At 35.0% G+C, this 17,096-nt stretch overlaps 1 protein-coding gene across 3 annotated transcripts in view; it reads left to right on the top strand.

Moving 5' to 3' along the window:
- USO1 (USO1 vesicle transport factor) overlaps window positions 1-17,096 on the top strand; it is a 91,097-nt gene that overhangs the window by 64,298 nt on the left and 9,703 nt on the right. For 2 of the 3 annotated variants that reach the window (XM_028491919.2, XM_055086030.1), the window contains exons 10-19: window positions 1,354-1,494; window positions 3,319-3,407; window positions 3,803-3,957; window positions 4,565-4,776; window positions 6,427-6,447; window positions 12,187-12,297; window positions 12,639-12,757; window positions 12,909-13,090; window positions 13,354-13,475; window positions 15,949-16,087. In XM_028491919.2, the coding sequence (XP_028347720.1) occupies window positions 1,354-1,494; window positions 3,319-3,407; window positions 3,803-3,957; window positions 4,565-4,776; window positions 6,427-6,447; window positions 12,187-12,297; window positions 12,639-12,757; window positions 12,909-13,090; window positions 13,354-13,475; window positions 15,949-16,087 (1,291 nt within the window). The remainder of the gene's footprint in view (window positions 1-1,353; window positions 1,495-3,318; window positions 3,408-3,802; window positions 3,958-4,564; window positions 4,777-6,426; window positions 6,448-12,186; window positions 12,298-12,638; window positions 12,758-12,908; window positions 13,091-13,353; window positions 13,476-15,948; window positions 16,088-17,096) is intronic. The other variant, XM_007113647.4, reaches the window with a different exon arrangement.

A 17,096-nucleotide genomic window follows, 5' to 3' on the forward strand; every position in this document is an offset into this window, starting at 1 on the left:
GATTCAAGACCTAAGTGGAAGAAGTAACTGCAGATGTGGTGGAAACAGCAAGAGAACTCAAATTAGAAGTGAAGCCTGGAGATGGGACTGAACTGCTACAATTTATGATAAAACTTGAATGGATGAGGAGTTGCTTCTTAATGGATGAGAGAGAAAGTGGTTTCTTGAAATGGAATCTACTCTTGGTGAATATGCTGTGAGGATTGTTGAAATGACAACAAAGGATATTACAAAAACTTAATTGATAAAGCAGTGACAGGGCTTGAGAGGATTGACACCAATTTTGAAAGAAGTGTGGGTAAAATGCTATCAAACAGCATTGCATGCTACAGAGAAATCATGAAAGGAAAAGAAAGCTGATGCACTAAACTTCATTGTTGTCTTATTTTAAGAAATGGCCACAGACACCCCAACCTTCAGCAGTAAAAATAGCACTTTTCATACCCATTTTATTTTTTATATTTTATCTCCCCCCACAAAAACGTCCCCTTTCTTAGTGAAGTTGTTATCTATCATATGCACCAACTATAGCAATAAAATTGTTTTAGTCTCCTCTGTTATATCATTGATTACTTCTGTACATTTAGGGTAACATTTGTATAGCACTTTGTCATTAATAAAGTATTATAAATATACCATTTGATCTTTATATATATATAAGATTTTGTACACACATATACATATAACTCTAGTTTTAAAATGTAAGGTATATACAAATTTATTTTGAAGATGTAACTGTGCTGAACAGTTGTTTAAGATAACATTTTTCATGTCTCTGAAATTTCATGTTCAAGGTTAGACTAATCATAGCATCATAGAACGTTAGGGATTTAATTAGCATTAACAGTCAATGAGGCTAACGCTTTGCCTCATGCACAAATCTTCGGCCATGTCTCCAGTTGTTCATTTTACCCTCTCTTTAAATATTTCCAGTTTGGGGGGAATTTTATCACACCTCAGGCCATTCTATTTTCAGACCTGCTTTATGATTAGGTCTTTCATCCTTACTTCCATAAGAAATCTACCATCCTGTTACTTATTCATTATTCATTTTTTATACGGACTGTGTTACAAATACTGTGCTTGTTGTTTGAGATACAAAAAATGACTGAGGCAATTTCTACTCTCTGGGAGTTCACAATGACCTGAAGGAGATAAAATTAAGGAGATAGCGTAATGTGGTATGTACTGTAACAGAACTGTGACCATGAGAGCATGAAGGAAAGAGCTCCTAGATCTGGCTGAGCAGTTGAGGGAATCCTTCACATAGGTTTTCTGTTCATATGGATCAAATTTGTCTCAAGACTTTTCAAATCTTTAAAAGACAGATTTTGTGTTCTCTTTCTTTTGCAGCTTGTTCGTGTACTGGTTTCTCCAAATAACCCTCCCGGTGCTACCAGTAGCTGCCAAAAAGCTATGTTCCAGTGTGGCTTACTGCAGCAGCTTTGCACTATCCTAATGGCCACTGGAGTTCCTGCTGATATCCTGACTGAGGTAAACCAAATAAAGGCAGAGGCTACTCTGTGCAAGCTGCAATCAGGAAGCCTAGGAAGAATTAGATATCAGCTGAATGAAAAATAAGAATTGTTAACCATTCTTGTATGTTAAATTCCTTATTGACCCTATAAAATATTAGCATAATGATGACAGTATCAATTCCAAAAGGTGTATTCGTTCCTCAAGTTTAATAGTATATAAATAATGTTAAAGCTTAGAAGGTTTCTCATTAATTTTATTGTATTCAACAGGAGTGTACAGTATGATTTATGTTTTTAATTTTGAGAAGAGTATGACTTAGTCAAGTAAGATTTGAGTCTTATTCATAGAATAATAAATTCTTTTTCCTTGACATATGGCATTTTCCGTTTCCTGCCTATTAAGAAAAAGAAGTTAGTTTGAAGAAAAGAAAGGTTTAGTTTATTTAATTTTTTTTCTCAAATTAACACATGCATATTAAAAGCACAGATAATAGTAAAAGTTTTATAGCAAAAACTGTCTTTGGACTCCCTCCTCCCTACCCTAAGCCCCACTTCCCCCCTATATAACCTTCCCACTTTACTTCCTCCTTGTCACCCCAGTAATTTGTATTTAAATCAATAATAGGGTTTATAGTTTTATGACGATTCCAATACTGTTTCCTGCTAAGCCAAATAGAGCCCTATATCTTTTTTTTTAATAACTCTTTTTCTTTCCTGAGTTATAATAGTATTCTTTTTTCATTTTACGGATTTTCTATATATCTATACATATTAACACTATCATATGCTTAACACATTGTTCCCCATTCCAGACCTTCTTATGGAAGCCCTCCATCTTCCTGCTCCAATATGGGCTGCTTATTCTCTATTTCTGCCACACATCTCTTATTCTGGGACTTTCATTCACCATCCTCCAGCGATCCTTTTTCCTCTCTCTTAACTTGGGGATTCCTTGGTTATCTGGATTCTGTGTCTTTTTCTCCCACCCTCTTGGTTCATTATCTTATTTTACTTAACTTCCTGAGAGAGGGCAAATGGCAAGATAATTTGTTTTTAGCTCTTTCATGTCATTCCTCCACCTGCAGTATGACTCTAATGTTTGGTTAGGTATGGAATTCAGAATTGGAAATCATTAACACTCAACTTTTAGAACATTATTCCAGTGTTGCTGTTAAGAAATCCAAAGCCATTTTGAATCTTCATCCTTTTTGTGTAACCTGCTTTCTCTCTCTAGAATCTTTCTTTGTTTATGGTTTTCTGAAATTTACTGGTGATGTGCTGTACCACACACCCCACCCCCACGCCCAATAATTTTTGGGCCCTTTCAAGCCAAGACTAAGTACTTCAGTTCTGAGGATGTTTTATGTATTCCTTGACCATTTCCTCTTTTCTGTTTCTGCAACTCTATTAATAGATTGTTGGACTTTCTGGATCTAGTTTGTCTTTTTATTCTGTTTTCTTGAGGTTTTTTTTCAACTTCATCCTTAAATTGAATTTTTAATTTGCTACGTTTTAAATTTTTTCTCTGATTTTATTTTTAAGCATCCTTTTCTTTTCATAGAAATTGATTCTATCTCTAAGGAGATATTAATTTTAGTTGAGATTTTAAACGCGTGTGGTCAAGTGTTATTTTTAGTTAGAGGCCTATGCTTAATATTTTAAAATGTTATCTCAAGAAAGTGTTACAAGTTTATAATGCTGTCACTGATTTTTTTCGTGTCTAAGTTTTGCTGTTTAAAAGCAAAAAGCCAAAGAATATAACATTTTCTTCTTTTGAAAACAGGGTTTTTCCCTTGACTGACTTTCTCTAAATTCTCTCCCCCATCCCCATTCATTACAGACCATTAATACTGTATCAGAAGTTATTCGAGGCTGTCAAGTAAACCAAGACTACTTTGCTTCTGTAAATGCACCTTCAAACCCACCAAGGTAGGAAAGGGGAAATACTAAGATCCCACAGAGGAAGTGAAAACTTACTTTGGGATTTTAGGATATCTCATATACACATCTTATTCTTTTAAGAAGTTCAGTCATGTGTTTTGAAACAAATTATCTGACAAGATAAATATGTTGGTATTTTAAGAGTTTGTGGTCTTTGGAACTTATGTATTTGGGCTCAGGTATCCTTCCTGGCTATGTGCCTTAAGCAAATAGATCACTTCATTTCTCACAGCTGCAGTTATCTTTTCTGCGAAATGGAGATGAAAATAGTTACTTGCTTGTGTTCTGGCTATGGTTTTTCAGTCAATAAAAATGACTAGTTATTGATTTGTGTACCTGGATTGCAATGTTTCTTTTTGTTCTTTTCTTTTTAAATGCAACAGACCAGCCATTGTAGTACTTCTTATGTCCATGGTTAATGAAAGGCAGCCGTTTGTATTGCGCTGTGCTGTTCTCTACTGTTTCCAGTGTTTCTTATATAAAAATCAGAAAGGACAAGGAGAAATTGTGTCAACACTTTTGCCTTCCACTATTGATGGTAAATAATTTCTTTTTTTTTTTTAATATGTATTTGGTTGTACCAGGTCTTAGTTGCGGCAAGTGGGCTCCTTAGTTGCAGCATGCAGGTGGGATCTAGTTCCCTGATCAGGGATCAAACCCAGGCCCCTTGCGCTGGGAGCGCAGAGTCCTGTCCACTGCGCCACTAGGGAAGTCCCGTAAATAATTTAATTCTAATTTCAGTTTTAAAGTAAGTAATTGTCTTTTAAGCTTTTAATGGTAAAATATATCAGAAATGTGTAGTAGATATTTAAATGTAGACTATTAGAATGTAATAGAATACTTAAAATATTGCATTTCCTTGAATTTGTTTTAGAAATGTAGTTTTTAATTAAGGTAATAATTTCTGGAGTATTACCATCATCAGTTTGATGCCTAAAGTATTCTAATATTTCTTTGTTCTGCAACTTTTCTTCCAAAGTACTTTTTTGTAATCTTTCCATTTGTTTTTGAAAAAACAGACTTTTGAAAGTGTTACTTAATACTGCTAATTAACAGATTTTTAAGTAGCATTTCATACTACTTTTGTGTGTTTGGAAAGCAACATAATTAATTTTTACCTTATTATCTGCCTGCCATCTTTGTAGCAACAGGTAATTCAGTCTCAGCTGGTCAGTTGTTATGCGGAGGTTTATTTTCTACTGATTCACTTTCAAACTGGTGTGCTGCTGTGGCCCTTGCCCATGCTTTGCAAGAAAATGCTACCCAGAAAGAACAATTGCTCAGGGTTCAACTTGCTACAAGTATTGGCAACCCTCCAGTTTCTTTATTGCAACAGTGCACCAACATCCTTTCACAGGTAAAGTAGCCATCAAAACTTCTCTAAGGGAGGGGTGGGGGAGAAAGTTTCACTTTGATGTCAGTGAGGATTTAAGGATGTCCTTAGTAGATGTAGATGAAAAAGGAGAGAGGCAGGGACTGCTCATTAGCTCATTGTCACCAAAAACGGTTTTGTGGAGAGAAAGCAATAAATACTCTTATAAGAATGGTTCTGCCAAATTGTGAATAAGGTCTGCATCATGATGGGAACACATGTTCTGGACAGAAAGGTGGTTTTTTTGGATTTGTTTTCTTTTTATATCATCCACACAATTCTTGCATGTCATTTTCTGTTTCTGCTTAATAGCTGAATTCGGGTCATTAATGAGAGGAAATAGAATTGAGTGGTTCATAGCTGTGTACCTCGCTCTTTCTCTTCCCAGAGCAATTGATCTTCCTTTCAGAAAACAAAGATAAAATACCATTCCAATGCTTATATAGTTAAACAGTAAACCCCCTGATGTTTGTGAGCTCTCAAATCCTCAAAATGCCAAGACATATAATTTACCTAGTAAGATGTAGGTAAACAACTTAAAATGTTTACATTCCTTTAGACTCCTAATGAAAGCAGCTAAGCTTCATTGAAATGTGGATGCTAAGGCATTTAGGAATGTCCCTTACTATTATTAGATGATTTGTCCACATGTGCCAGCCTTGCTGTTAAACAATTCAGTTTCATGCTTTAGCAAAACTGTAAAGTCATAGACATTCAGAGTCACTCAAGGACAGTAAAAATGTACATAAGCCTAAAATTGATCTGTCCACTGGTATTATCCTATCCCTTCCCCCTGATATGTGGAGTCCTTCTTAATTCTTAATTTTGCCACACTGGTTGAATTGTTTTATAGTGAGCTTTTAGAGAACATTAGTGCTATCCATATGAAGTTATAAATGAAACCTTGAAAATTAACTGTACTGAAATGGGAGTTGAACACTTCCTTTGTTGCTTAGAATAGGTTTACTTTGATTGAAAGCCTATTTTATCTTTATCATTTGTCTCTTAGTGATTTTTTTAAAAGTACCCCAAAGCATTCATATCCTTACTTATTTAATACTTGTCATTCTCTTGTTGCCGTGTGTGGAAACAGCTATTCATTTCTTTTTTTTTTCTTAATTTTTTATTGGAGTATAGTTGATTTATAATGTTGTGTTAGTTTCACATGTACAGCAAAGTGAATCAGTTATACATATATCTATTCTTTATTAGATTCTTTTCCCATATAGGTCATTACAGAGTACTGAGTAGAGTTCCCTGTGCTACACAGTAGGTCCTTATTAGTTATCTATTTTATATATAGTACTGTGTGTAACAGTGTTTCTTGAGCCAAACAGAAATTAACTGCCCAACAGTCATCACCCCATACTTCACTCTAACATTGCAATTACAATTAATGCATAATGAGAAATCCCCAAGATAGTGGTGTGCTACCAGTCTAAGTAATGACAGTGCTATAAAATTATCCATTCTCCTCTAAAATGTATATACATTGTTATATAATAAAAGATTAGAACTATCCTGTCCCAAATTATTGGCTTGGGTTTCTAGAGACTGTATTTGAGGGATTTTTCTAGATTTACATTTTTCTAAAGCGGTAATATTTATGAATAATTTTTAATGTATAATTTGCAGGGTGATAAGATCGACCGACGGGTATGTATTACTTGTTTGGGCTTAGGCATTTTCCTCCTACAGCAAGCCTTTTTCTTTGTCTTGGGTTTTGCTGATTGTTTTTTTTAACTGCTTGTATGAAGTTATATCTACTCACACTTGTATGTGTCAGCAAGTTGATCTCTATAGTGGCTCTCCAGTTTTTCCGTGGGGTATTGTAGCGGTGTTATTAAGGACTATGGGAATGAGAATCTGAAGCTATACTTGTGCTTCCTCTGGGGATGCTTGCACTTTCTGGAATTCCTTGGTTTTGGGTTTTTGGTGTGATTTTTCACCCAAGCTTGCTTCTTTATTTCCAATGAAACCATTTCAAAGGTAGTAAAATTTAGGATTAAGAATTTTGTCTTTAATCAGTATATGAAAGAATGTGATGACTTTTATATTACTTAGGTTATTGAAAATATACAATAGTAAGTATAATTTTGTAATTTGAGAGAGTTTAAATATCTTGAATTATTCTGGATGTAACCCATATGCTTCACTACCACTGGGGATTAGTCTCTGATGTGTGTTGGGGGAGAGTGTGATTTGTGTTTGTTTTGATTTGTTTTCTGGAGTATTTGGCAAAAATGGCATGTACCTTAATTCCATACTTGGAATTTGTGTTCATAATTTGTGTTCAGTTATGCAGTGTGGATAGTAATAACTGAGGTCCTATTAGGAATTGTATCTGTGTATGAGCATGATTTAACACATGTTAATAACTCACACACAGACATATTTGGCAGCTTTAGCTGGCAGAATTTTTTATATTAGGTAAAGTACTTTATAAGTATACATGTCATTCATTCAAAAGGGAAATTTTTGGAGGTATAATTTATGTACAGTAAAATGCACAGACCTTAAGTGTTCAATCTGATGATTTATTTTATTTATTTATTTTTTTGCGGTACGCGGGCCTCTCACTGTCGTGGCCTCTCCTGTTGCGGAGCACAGGCTCCGGACGCGCAGGCCCAGCGGCCATGGCTCACGGGACCAGCTGCTCCACGGCATGTGGGATATTCCAGGACCGGGGCACAAACCCATGTCCCCTGCATCGGCAGGCGGACTCTCAACCACTGCGCCACCAGGGAAGCCCCAATCTGATGATTTTTGATGGTTGAATATACTTCTGTAACCACCACCCAAAACAAGATATAGAGCATAGTGTTCAGAAACCCAAAAAGTTCCATCATGTCCCTTTCCTATTAATTCTCTGTCCTCAGAGGCCACCTCTAAAAAGTGAATCTGATCATAATATTCTAGAACCTCATTTTAATACTTAAACACTGGAAGTTTAAACTGTTAGCTTTTCATATTTTTTAAATGAACAATGCAAAAATACTAAACTTGAAATCCACAGAGTAGGAGTATGAGGGATTTTTATTTAGAAAATATAATTGGGGCAAGATAGTAGCTTATGTTAAAGGTGATTCAGGATCGTTTATTTTGTCTGTGGTTCTCTTCCATCCTATAAAATCTTTGGTTTTGTCAGCAGTTCACAAACTCTAGAGGGCTAAGAAGAGATAGGTACTTTTTCTTGACTTAAACCTGTAAACAAACATGCAAACAAATATGTTTGTGTAACACATAAACAAAATGAATAGTTTTAGCCTTTTTTTTTTGGCTGCGCTGCATGGCTTGTGAGATCTTAGTTCCCCAACCAGGGATCGAACCTGGGCGCCCCCCTGCAGTGGAAGCGTGGAGTCCTAACCACTGGACCGCCAGGGAATTCCCAAGTGTGGCATTCTTTTAGCTGGTCTAGCTGTTTATATTGTAAGGAATACATCAGAAAATGAGAGAGCACTGAAATAGAATGTTTTGATAGCTTTGATAGCTCAATTTCTAATTTTACTTGTTTGGAGGGATAGAGCAGCTTGATCAGGATTTTGTTGGATTTATATTATTATCAATATTTTATGATAGTATACTGGACAAATGCTGTAACATTTTTGCACTCTCTAATAGTTTATTTTTCTTTTCATTTTGGAAAATTTCGAAAAATAGAAAGTAAGAAGAGAATAATGTCCCTCATTCTATTACCCAAAGGTAACTACTGGTAAAATTTCAGGCTTTTTTTTCCCCTATACTGTTTATTTACATAGCAGTGATCATACATTAGATTCTATTTTATATTCTGCATTTTTTCTTACAAGTACTTTCCATGTTATTAAACACTAAATCAACATCACTTTATATGGTTGCACAGTATATATTTCACTAAGTAGATATACCCTAAGTTAGTTAACCATTTGCACATTTAATTATCTCCCATTTTTCCCTGTTATAAACCATGGTTTGATGAACATCAGAATAACATAGTCTGCACAAAAGACCATTATTACAAAGTCCTCACTATGCACGTTTACAGTATGCATGGATTTCTGTTAACGCAGCAAAGCAAGGACTTGCCTGCATTTCACTGATGTTTAAAAAAAAATTATCCCAGCAATTGTATCGTTTTTTTCTTTTCCCAGTTCAAACTTCCGCCGTCTATTTTAAATTGGGGGCATTAGTTCTGCTTTTAATATGCTAGTAGGTAGAGAGTTGTAGAGTCACAGAGTTAGAAATGATGGTAATAGTTTATAACATTTGTAGAGCACTCACTGTGTACCATGCGCTGTTCTCTAAGTTCTTTACATGTATTAACCCATTTATAATCCATGGGATAGGTATTAACTGTTACCCCTGTTTAAGGATGAGGAAGAGAAGTTAAGTAAGTTGCCTGAGTTTTCATGGCTGTTGAGTTTTAGAACCAAGATATGAATCCTGGTATCCTGGCTTCAGAGCCTATCCTCTTAACCTCTTTGAGAGCATTTAATCCAACCACCTCTGTTTACTAAATGAAGAAGTTGAGGCCCATGTAGCTTATTGAACTTGTCCAAGGTAAGGCAGTAGAAGATTTGGTTCTTCTAATTCCAAACCAAATGTCATTTTCACTGACACCATACTGCCACTCTCAGAATTAAAACTTTAGTCCTTTAAATTTGAAATGGATAAATACATGGTTTAGAAATCAAAATGATATACGAAGTCTTGGCCCCAACCCTGTCCTAGTTCCCCACCGCCTGTTACTCTTTTCTTCTACATCTGGAAGTGTTTTTTCCTTATATGCCCTGATCTGCACCTTGGTGTTTTGTTTTGTTTCACTTAATAGAATCTTGCACTTCTGCTTGCACAGTAAAGTAAGATTACGGTGTGCTAGGTGCTCACTTCCCCCACAACATCCCAACAGTGTGTTGTCACGCTTGTACTTTTGCCAGTCTGCTGATAGGTGGAAAATGTTATCTTAGTGAGTTTTAATTTATATTTTTTTTACTAAAAGGCTGAATAGTTTTCTATATATTTATGCATCATTTGAAGGTTTTTTCATTAAACTCTTTTATCATCTGCCCATTTTTCTATCGGGTTGTTAATCATTTCTTCTTTATAGGAACTCATATTAAGGAACTTATTTAACCCTTGTCTGTGATAAGTTACAAATATATTTTTCCTGATAGGATCTTGATGTTTTGCTTTGGATTTTTTTTTTTTTTTTTTTTTTGGTATCAGACTTTTATTTTATTGCTTCTACATTTTAAGTCATACTTAGGCTTTCACCACTTCAAGATGTTAAGGAATTTGCCAGTATTTCCATCTCATACTTTCTGGTTTCATTTTTGCATTTAAATCTTTGTTCTCTTTTTCTCTGAATTGTGTGAGATATGGATCCTCTGCTCTTTTAAACTGCTCTCTAGTTTTGCCAACATCTTTGAAGTCTGTCTGTAACCACTGATAGTTATATTGTCTTTTTCACATACTAAATTTCCGTCTGTAGCTGGATCATTTCTGGACTTTCCGTTCTGCTCCTTGATTTCTGTCTGTTCATGAGGCAGTATCACCTCATTGCTCTCTTTCATTTTTTTACATTCTCTCTAGTTATTCTTGCTTGTTTATTTTTACATTTGGACTTGAAAACCAGGTTGTTTCGTTCCAGAAAAAAAAAAAAAGAAAACCTGTTGATATTTTTTTATTTGGATCACATTAATTTTACAAATTAATGTAGAGTCAGTATCTTCATGATCTTGAGTTGTTCTCTCTAAGAACATGTGTCTTTCTGTTGATTTCTGTCTGCTTTTGTGCTCTTAGAAGTGTTTTTAAACTTTCCTCGTTTAGGTTTTATACAGTTTTCATTAGGCTCATTCCTGAGTACTTTTATCTTCTTTTGTTGCTGTAGTCAACAGCGTGTTCCATTTTATCTTCTACCTGGTTCTAACTAGTTATGTTTGACTACACTCTTCTTAACCTTCAGTTAGACCCCAAAGGACCTACTTTTCAAAATTGAGACTAATTCCATTTTTGTTTACTCAGACATCAGCCAGTGATTTGATAGAATGCCCTTGTATATACAATGTCAGTATATTTGGTACCTGCAAGTGGTATTCCAGTAATAAACTTTTTATGTATAACCAGGGGAAATCAACAAAACATTCACATTTATAACTTGAGTAATTAGTTGTAAATTCTCTGTGGCACATAGTCAGTTGAGAATAACTATATTTTTAAACTTCAGTGTACTTGGGTAACATGAAAATATATTGTGGACAGTAATGACATAAAGGCAAGGAAAAAGTAAAAATAATGCCTTATGTAAAAACTAAATTCATGCTGATTAATGCTTACTTGGCAAATCATTTGAAGAGGTCTAATTTGAATTTGTTTAATTAAATATTACATATACTTGAAAAAAGATTATGGAAAGTCCAAGATACTGACATCAAGGTTCATGAAATTAGAACTGTCTGGCTGAGTGATAGAAATTTTTCAAAACATAGTAATGGTTACTTTAAATCCATTCCTAATCTAGATTTTTTAATAATTGCATTTTGGATATTTTCTGAAATTACTCCCAGAGCAATGCATTACTGTGCTAATTTCCATTATTTTGTTTCAAGCAAGTTTTGTTTTTCTTAAACAAAAATACAGGTTATGTAATATAATGTGGGCAATGGCAATATTTTGAGCTAAGAGAATATCTCATATAAGAGATACAAATGTGTTGTATTAAAATTTAGGAAACTGTAATGTTGATGGACATGCTAGTTTCCAGTATTGTTTAACATACTTGGCAGCAGTATAGTTAGTGGTTTGAGGCACTTAGCTAATTTAAATAAATCTTTTTCTCCTTCATTAAGTTTGTGATTTCTCATTATTTGGCATTTCTCAGGGGGTTTGTAATAACATGGTTTATTTATTTTCTTGTTAGAGAAATATATTCGTTAATGAAATTTGACTAAATAATTCAGTAGATTATTTCTTTGTATTTTTCTTGATGTTTTTTGAAGGAGGTAGAATTTGTCCTTTTATGAGAAAATTGTTCTTAAAATTCCTATTGAAACATCATAAATTTGCCAGCAAATTTATGTTTTTGTAAAGTGTTTTAGGATTGATAAAATTTTTTAAGTATCCACATCATATATTTCTTCCTTAGCATATCAGATTTTCCATTAATAGTATTTTAGATAACCTGGTATATGCTTATGCGTGTGGATCAAGTCTAATTTCTGCTCTCTGTTTATTTTGGGAAGTGCAGCCCAGAGAGTATACAAGAATGCATTCTCTTGTTCAATTTTTAAAATCCAGATACCTGACACATCTTTTATAAGATGTTAAATATCTTTTTATGCAGATGGGGAGGGATCTTAGGGCAACTTTAAGTTTGAAAAAAATAAAACAAGATTTCTGCCACCTTGTTTATTGCAGGGGAGCAAAATACAGACAAGAGTTGGATTACTAATGTTGCTTTGTACCTGGCTTAGCAACTGCCCCATTGCAGTAACACATTTTCTTCACAATTCAGCCAATGTTCCCTTTGTATCCTTTATGTTTTAGTAAGATACATGTAAGTATTTACCTTTTTTATCTTTTCTATTTCTTCTTCTCAACTAGAGTTAGCTCCGTGCCCCAAATATTTCAATCCTCTTTATCTATGTTACAACTTTTTATACTGTTAAGGTGACAACGATGCTTACTTAAGCTCTGTGTGTGTGTGTGTGTGTGTGTGTGTGTGTACATGTACCATTGTTTTATGTTTGCTCCGACTGTGTATAGAATTTTTTGTAGAAACTCTTAAATGAAATACATGTCAAATTCAAATTGTAAAACAAAGTACTCTGGATATTATGAACCATTAGTTTTCTTAACAAAGTTTTCAGCTTACAGGACAAATTGCAGAGAATCTTGGAGAGGAAGAACAGTTGGTCCAAGGCTTATGTGCTCTTCTGTTGGGCATTTCGATTTACTTCAATGATAACTCACTTGAGAGCTATATGAAGTAAGTAAGGGGAAAATGCCAGGGGGAAATGACTTGCTAATGTCATCAAGAGATAATGATAAATGTTTTCTGTCACAGTATAATGTAGACCAAGCTTTTATGTTTTGTTATGACTTTTTTTTTAAGCATCTCAATATGCTTATCTCTGTAGAGAGAAACTAAAACAACTGATAGAGAAGAGGATTGGCAAAGAGAATTTCATAGAGAAACTAGGATTTATTAGCAAACATGAGTTGTATTCCAGAGCATCTCAGAAACCCCAGCCAAACTTCCCCAGTCCAGAATACATGATATTTGATCATGAGTTTACAAAGCTGGTAAAAGAACTTGAAGGTAAGACAACAAAGTTTATCTTGATATTCATTAGAAAGTAGTACCTAGGATTATATTGCATATGTATATTCTGGATACATGCAGATTATATGATAAGCCTAAAAGTATTTTTTTTGCCTAGCTCTTGGTCTGTGGCCCATTTAAGGACTTTTGGCATTCAGTAAGATTGGAAAGATGATTTCTTATCTCTCATGCAGTTAGGCCATATGTTTTTACTAAGTCTTAATAATAAAACAGTATTTTAAATAAGTCTTCTTTTACAGGTGTGATAACTAAGGCTATTTATAAGTCCAGTGAAGAAGATAAAAAAGAAGAAGAGGTGAAGAAAACACTAGAGCAGCATGACAGTATTGTGACTCACTACAAAAATATGATTCGAGAGCAAGTACGTACTGATAAATTGTATACAATCTCTGTTATACTAAAAGTATAGATACTTCTCTACTTTAGGGAGGAATTTCTCTCGGCATTTCCAAATGCAAGAGGATACACAAAGTAGAACTCATCGTTTTCCTAAATAATTCAAAAGCATCTGAGTATTCAACAAACTGAGAGCTTAGTATGTGCTAAGCAAGTCTAGTGGTAAAGATAATCGAAGATATGTGGCAGCATTGAGAGGCACCTAATTTAGCTAGGTAGGAGCAGGAGCTTGGAGAATACAGAGAAGCTGAGTCCTAAAAGGATAACTATGAGTAAGTTAGGCAGATGCAGAGAGGGACGAGAGGTGTTATTGGCATGGACACAGAACACTCGTTGGCTGTATGAAGGAGAATTTGAGAGGCAAGCCTAGAGGGAGGGAGCCCAAGGAGGAGGTGGTGGGTGGAAATTGGGTAACTGATGGTTGACGATGATGATAGCGGCTGCTGTTTTGTGTACTGTGTTCTAGGTGCTCACCGAATACAGTTAAACACCATCTCATTTACTTTTCACAACATCCCTACAAAGTAGCTGACATCTGCAGTTCAGAATAAATGAGGAATCTGAGACTTAGAGAATTTAAACTTGTCCAAGGTCACTCAGTGCTTGGTGGAACAGAATTCAAATATATGTGTGTTACTGGGACTCTGAAGCTCACGCTGTGTGGTGTAGAGGGGACGGTCCTGAGAAATGTGGAAACCAAAGAAGATAAAACTGACAGGACTTGGTAGTGATTGGACGTGGGGACGAGGGAGTAGAAAGGGTCAGATACGATCCTTAGATCTCTGTCTTGCGCACCCGAATAGATGATATTAAATTAGATAGAACAAGAGGGAGCTGATTTACTAGAGTGCATCATGATGAGTTAAGTTGAAACTACATTTTCAAAATCATCAGCTGACATTTTCTTTGCAGGATACCGATGAACCCCACACTTGCGTAGGGTTGAGCACCTTAAACCTTCCATTACATTCCTTCAGGATGTTTCCTGGTTTTCTTCTCTCATTTAATTCCTCACTGTGGTATATATACACCTTTATTGGAATGGAATCCTAGAAAGTGCTGCAGTATTATGGTGTTAAAATTCCAGAGTCATGAAAACAACACACGGGGGCATCTCATGTGGGGCAGGCTGCTACCCCTTCCCTGCACTCCCCTCCACCCCCTGCTCATTGTGACAGCTTGAGGCAGGTGTGGCTAGTAAGAGCTTTTTGTGTAGAGCCTTCTAAATGAGAGCTGCCTATGTATTCTTCTCTTCCCTGCAATCTGTATTGTTGAGAATGAAATTCTCAGACAGAATAGAAATATACTAGTGGTGTATTTAGCGTTCAGTCTGAGCTTTTCAGTTTATAAGCAAATTAGTAAATTAGAATCATCTTCGAATGATCCAAATTTGAATCATTACACTACCCATGGTTATTAGGATATTTCATCTGTCTTAGTACAAATTTGGAGTCATTTCCAGATGGTAAAATGTAATTTTTAGAGCAATGGGAAATAAATACTTGGAATGTGATATTATAGCCTGCACTTGGAGCTGATAAATATGGTTGATTTGGAAGAAGAAAAGAGTGATTTGACACAATTACTATAATCACTTTTCTTTAGAAATGTTAATTTAAAATATTCTCATCACTTAGAATGCCATTTGACAATTAGGCAACAAGCATCGAGAGCTGTAAAATGTTTATATAAACTTTGAATTACATTTGATAATGCATCCTAAGGAAATTCTCCAAAATTCAGGAGAACAGTTATATGGACTAAAATATTTATTATAATGATATTATCATTTAGAAAAATGGAGAGCAACCTCAGTGTTGCTTTTGAGTATAAATTACATTGCATCTACTGATTAATATTGGGAAATTTTGATTGAATAGTGAGCAAATTAAAGGTTACAAAATGTATGTGGACGGATTATGACAAGTTTAATAAACCTGGGTTGGAAAGAATTAGAAGAAAATGAAGACATAGATCAAATTCTAACTAGTTACACTAGGGTGATAAGAGATGAAACCTCTTTTTTTTCAGAATTCTAAATGTTCTATGATTGTCTTTTAATGTTAAAAGTAACAGAGGTACATACATATATATACATATACTAAGCTTCTTAAATAATTTGGTATAAATATCTTAAATAGTTTGATGGACCATAAAATGAAGTTTTTAAAATTGACCTTCCCCCACCCCCAAACCAAAATTACAGTGAGATTGCAGACTGTACCATATAATGGGGCTTTGAAATCTTACAGTTCTGCTGCATGTTAATTGGCCTTGGTGCCTATATTAATGTGTTATTGCTTAATTATTGAATGCTTTTGGAAATATTGAGTAGTTTAACATCCTCACCCAAAATAATCTCTAATTTTTAATTTGTTCATCCTCTTAATGCTAACTAGTCTGAATTTAAAACACTCCAATTATGTTTTGCTTCACAGGATCTGCAACTTGAGGAATTGAAGCAGCAGATTTCTACGTTAAAATGTCAAAACGAACAGCTCCAGACAGCAGTCACACAGCAAGTATCTCAGATTCAGCAACACAAGGATCAGTATAATCTTCTTAAAGTACAGCTAGGTAAGTGTAGCTAGCCATTCCTGTTGTAGTGTCCCCAGGAGCTGGACAAAGTCAGGCAGATTATTCTTGTGGACTAGTCTGTCTGTAACCTTAAATTAATCACTGTGACAAACATGTAAGTCAGAGTTTGAAGTCCAAGCTCTCTGCTCTGTGTTTGATTATCTGATCCATTGATTCTCAACCTTAGCTACCTATACATTAAGATCCCCTGAGATTTTTATTTTTTTAACACCAATACTGAAACCCCACTGAGGTTTCTAATTTAATTAGTTGGGGGGTGGGTCCAGGCATCAGTGATTATTAATTACAAGCTCCCCAGGTGATTCTAATGTCTAGCCAGTTGAGCCAGCCAGCTGACTGGTCTAACCTTTTCATTTTCTTATCTGCAAAACGGAGCTGATAGTAGCACCTGTGTCATCTGAGAATTAAATGAAATATATAAAATTCTAGTTCAGTGCCTGGCACATGCTAGGAGCTCAAATGCTTGTAAATAGTCTCATTCTACACTGCTTATGATTGGAATGCTAGCTACTTAGAAATATAGTTAATTTTATTTATATGAAGGTGACCAAAATTTCCAGAAGAAGATATCTTTCACTTCCTCTATTTATGACAATAATTTGTCAGTTCTTTTAGTCCATATAGAAAGCTATTCCTTTGTGAAGTTTTTCTAGAAATATTTATTTGGCCACACCAGGTCTTAGTTGCTGCATGTGGGATCTTTAGCTGCGGCATTCGAACTCTTAGTTGTGACATGTGGGATCTATTTCCCTGACCAGGGGTCTAACCTGGGCCCGCTGCCCTGGGAGTGCAGGGTATTAGCTCCTGGACCACCAGGGAAGTGCCCTGTGAAGATTTTTTTAAAGGATTTTATTTTCTCTTATATTAATTGACAGAATTGGAATTTCAACTACTGTAATTTTTTTTAACATCTTTATTGGAGTATAATTGCTTTACAATGGTGTGTTAGTTTCTGCTTTATAACAAAGTGAATCAGTTATACATATAC

This window comes from Physeter macrocephalus, chromosome 7 (assembly GCF_002837175.3).
Source record: "Physeter macrocephalus isolate SW-GA chromosome 7, ASM283717v5, whole genome shotgun sequence".
NCBI lineage: Eukaryota > Metazoa > Chordata > Mammalia > Artiodactyla > Physeteridae > Physeter > Physeter macrocephalus.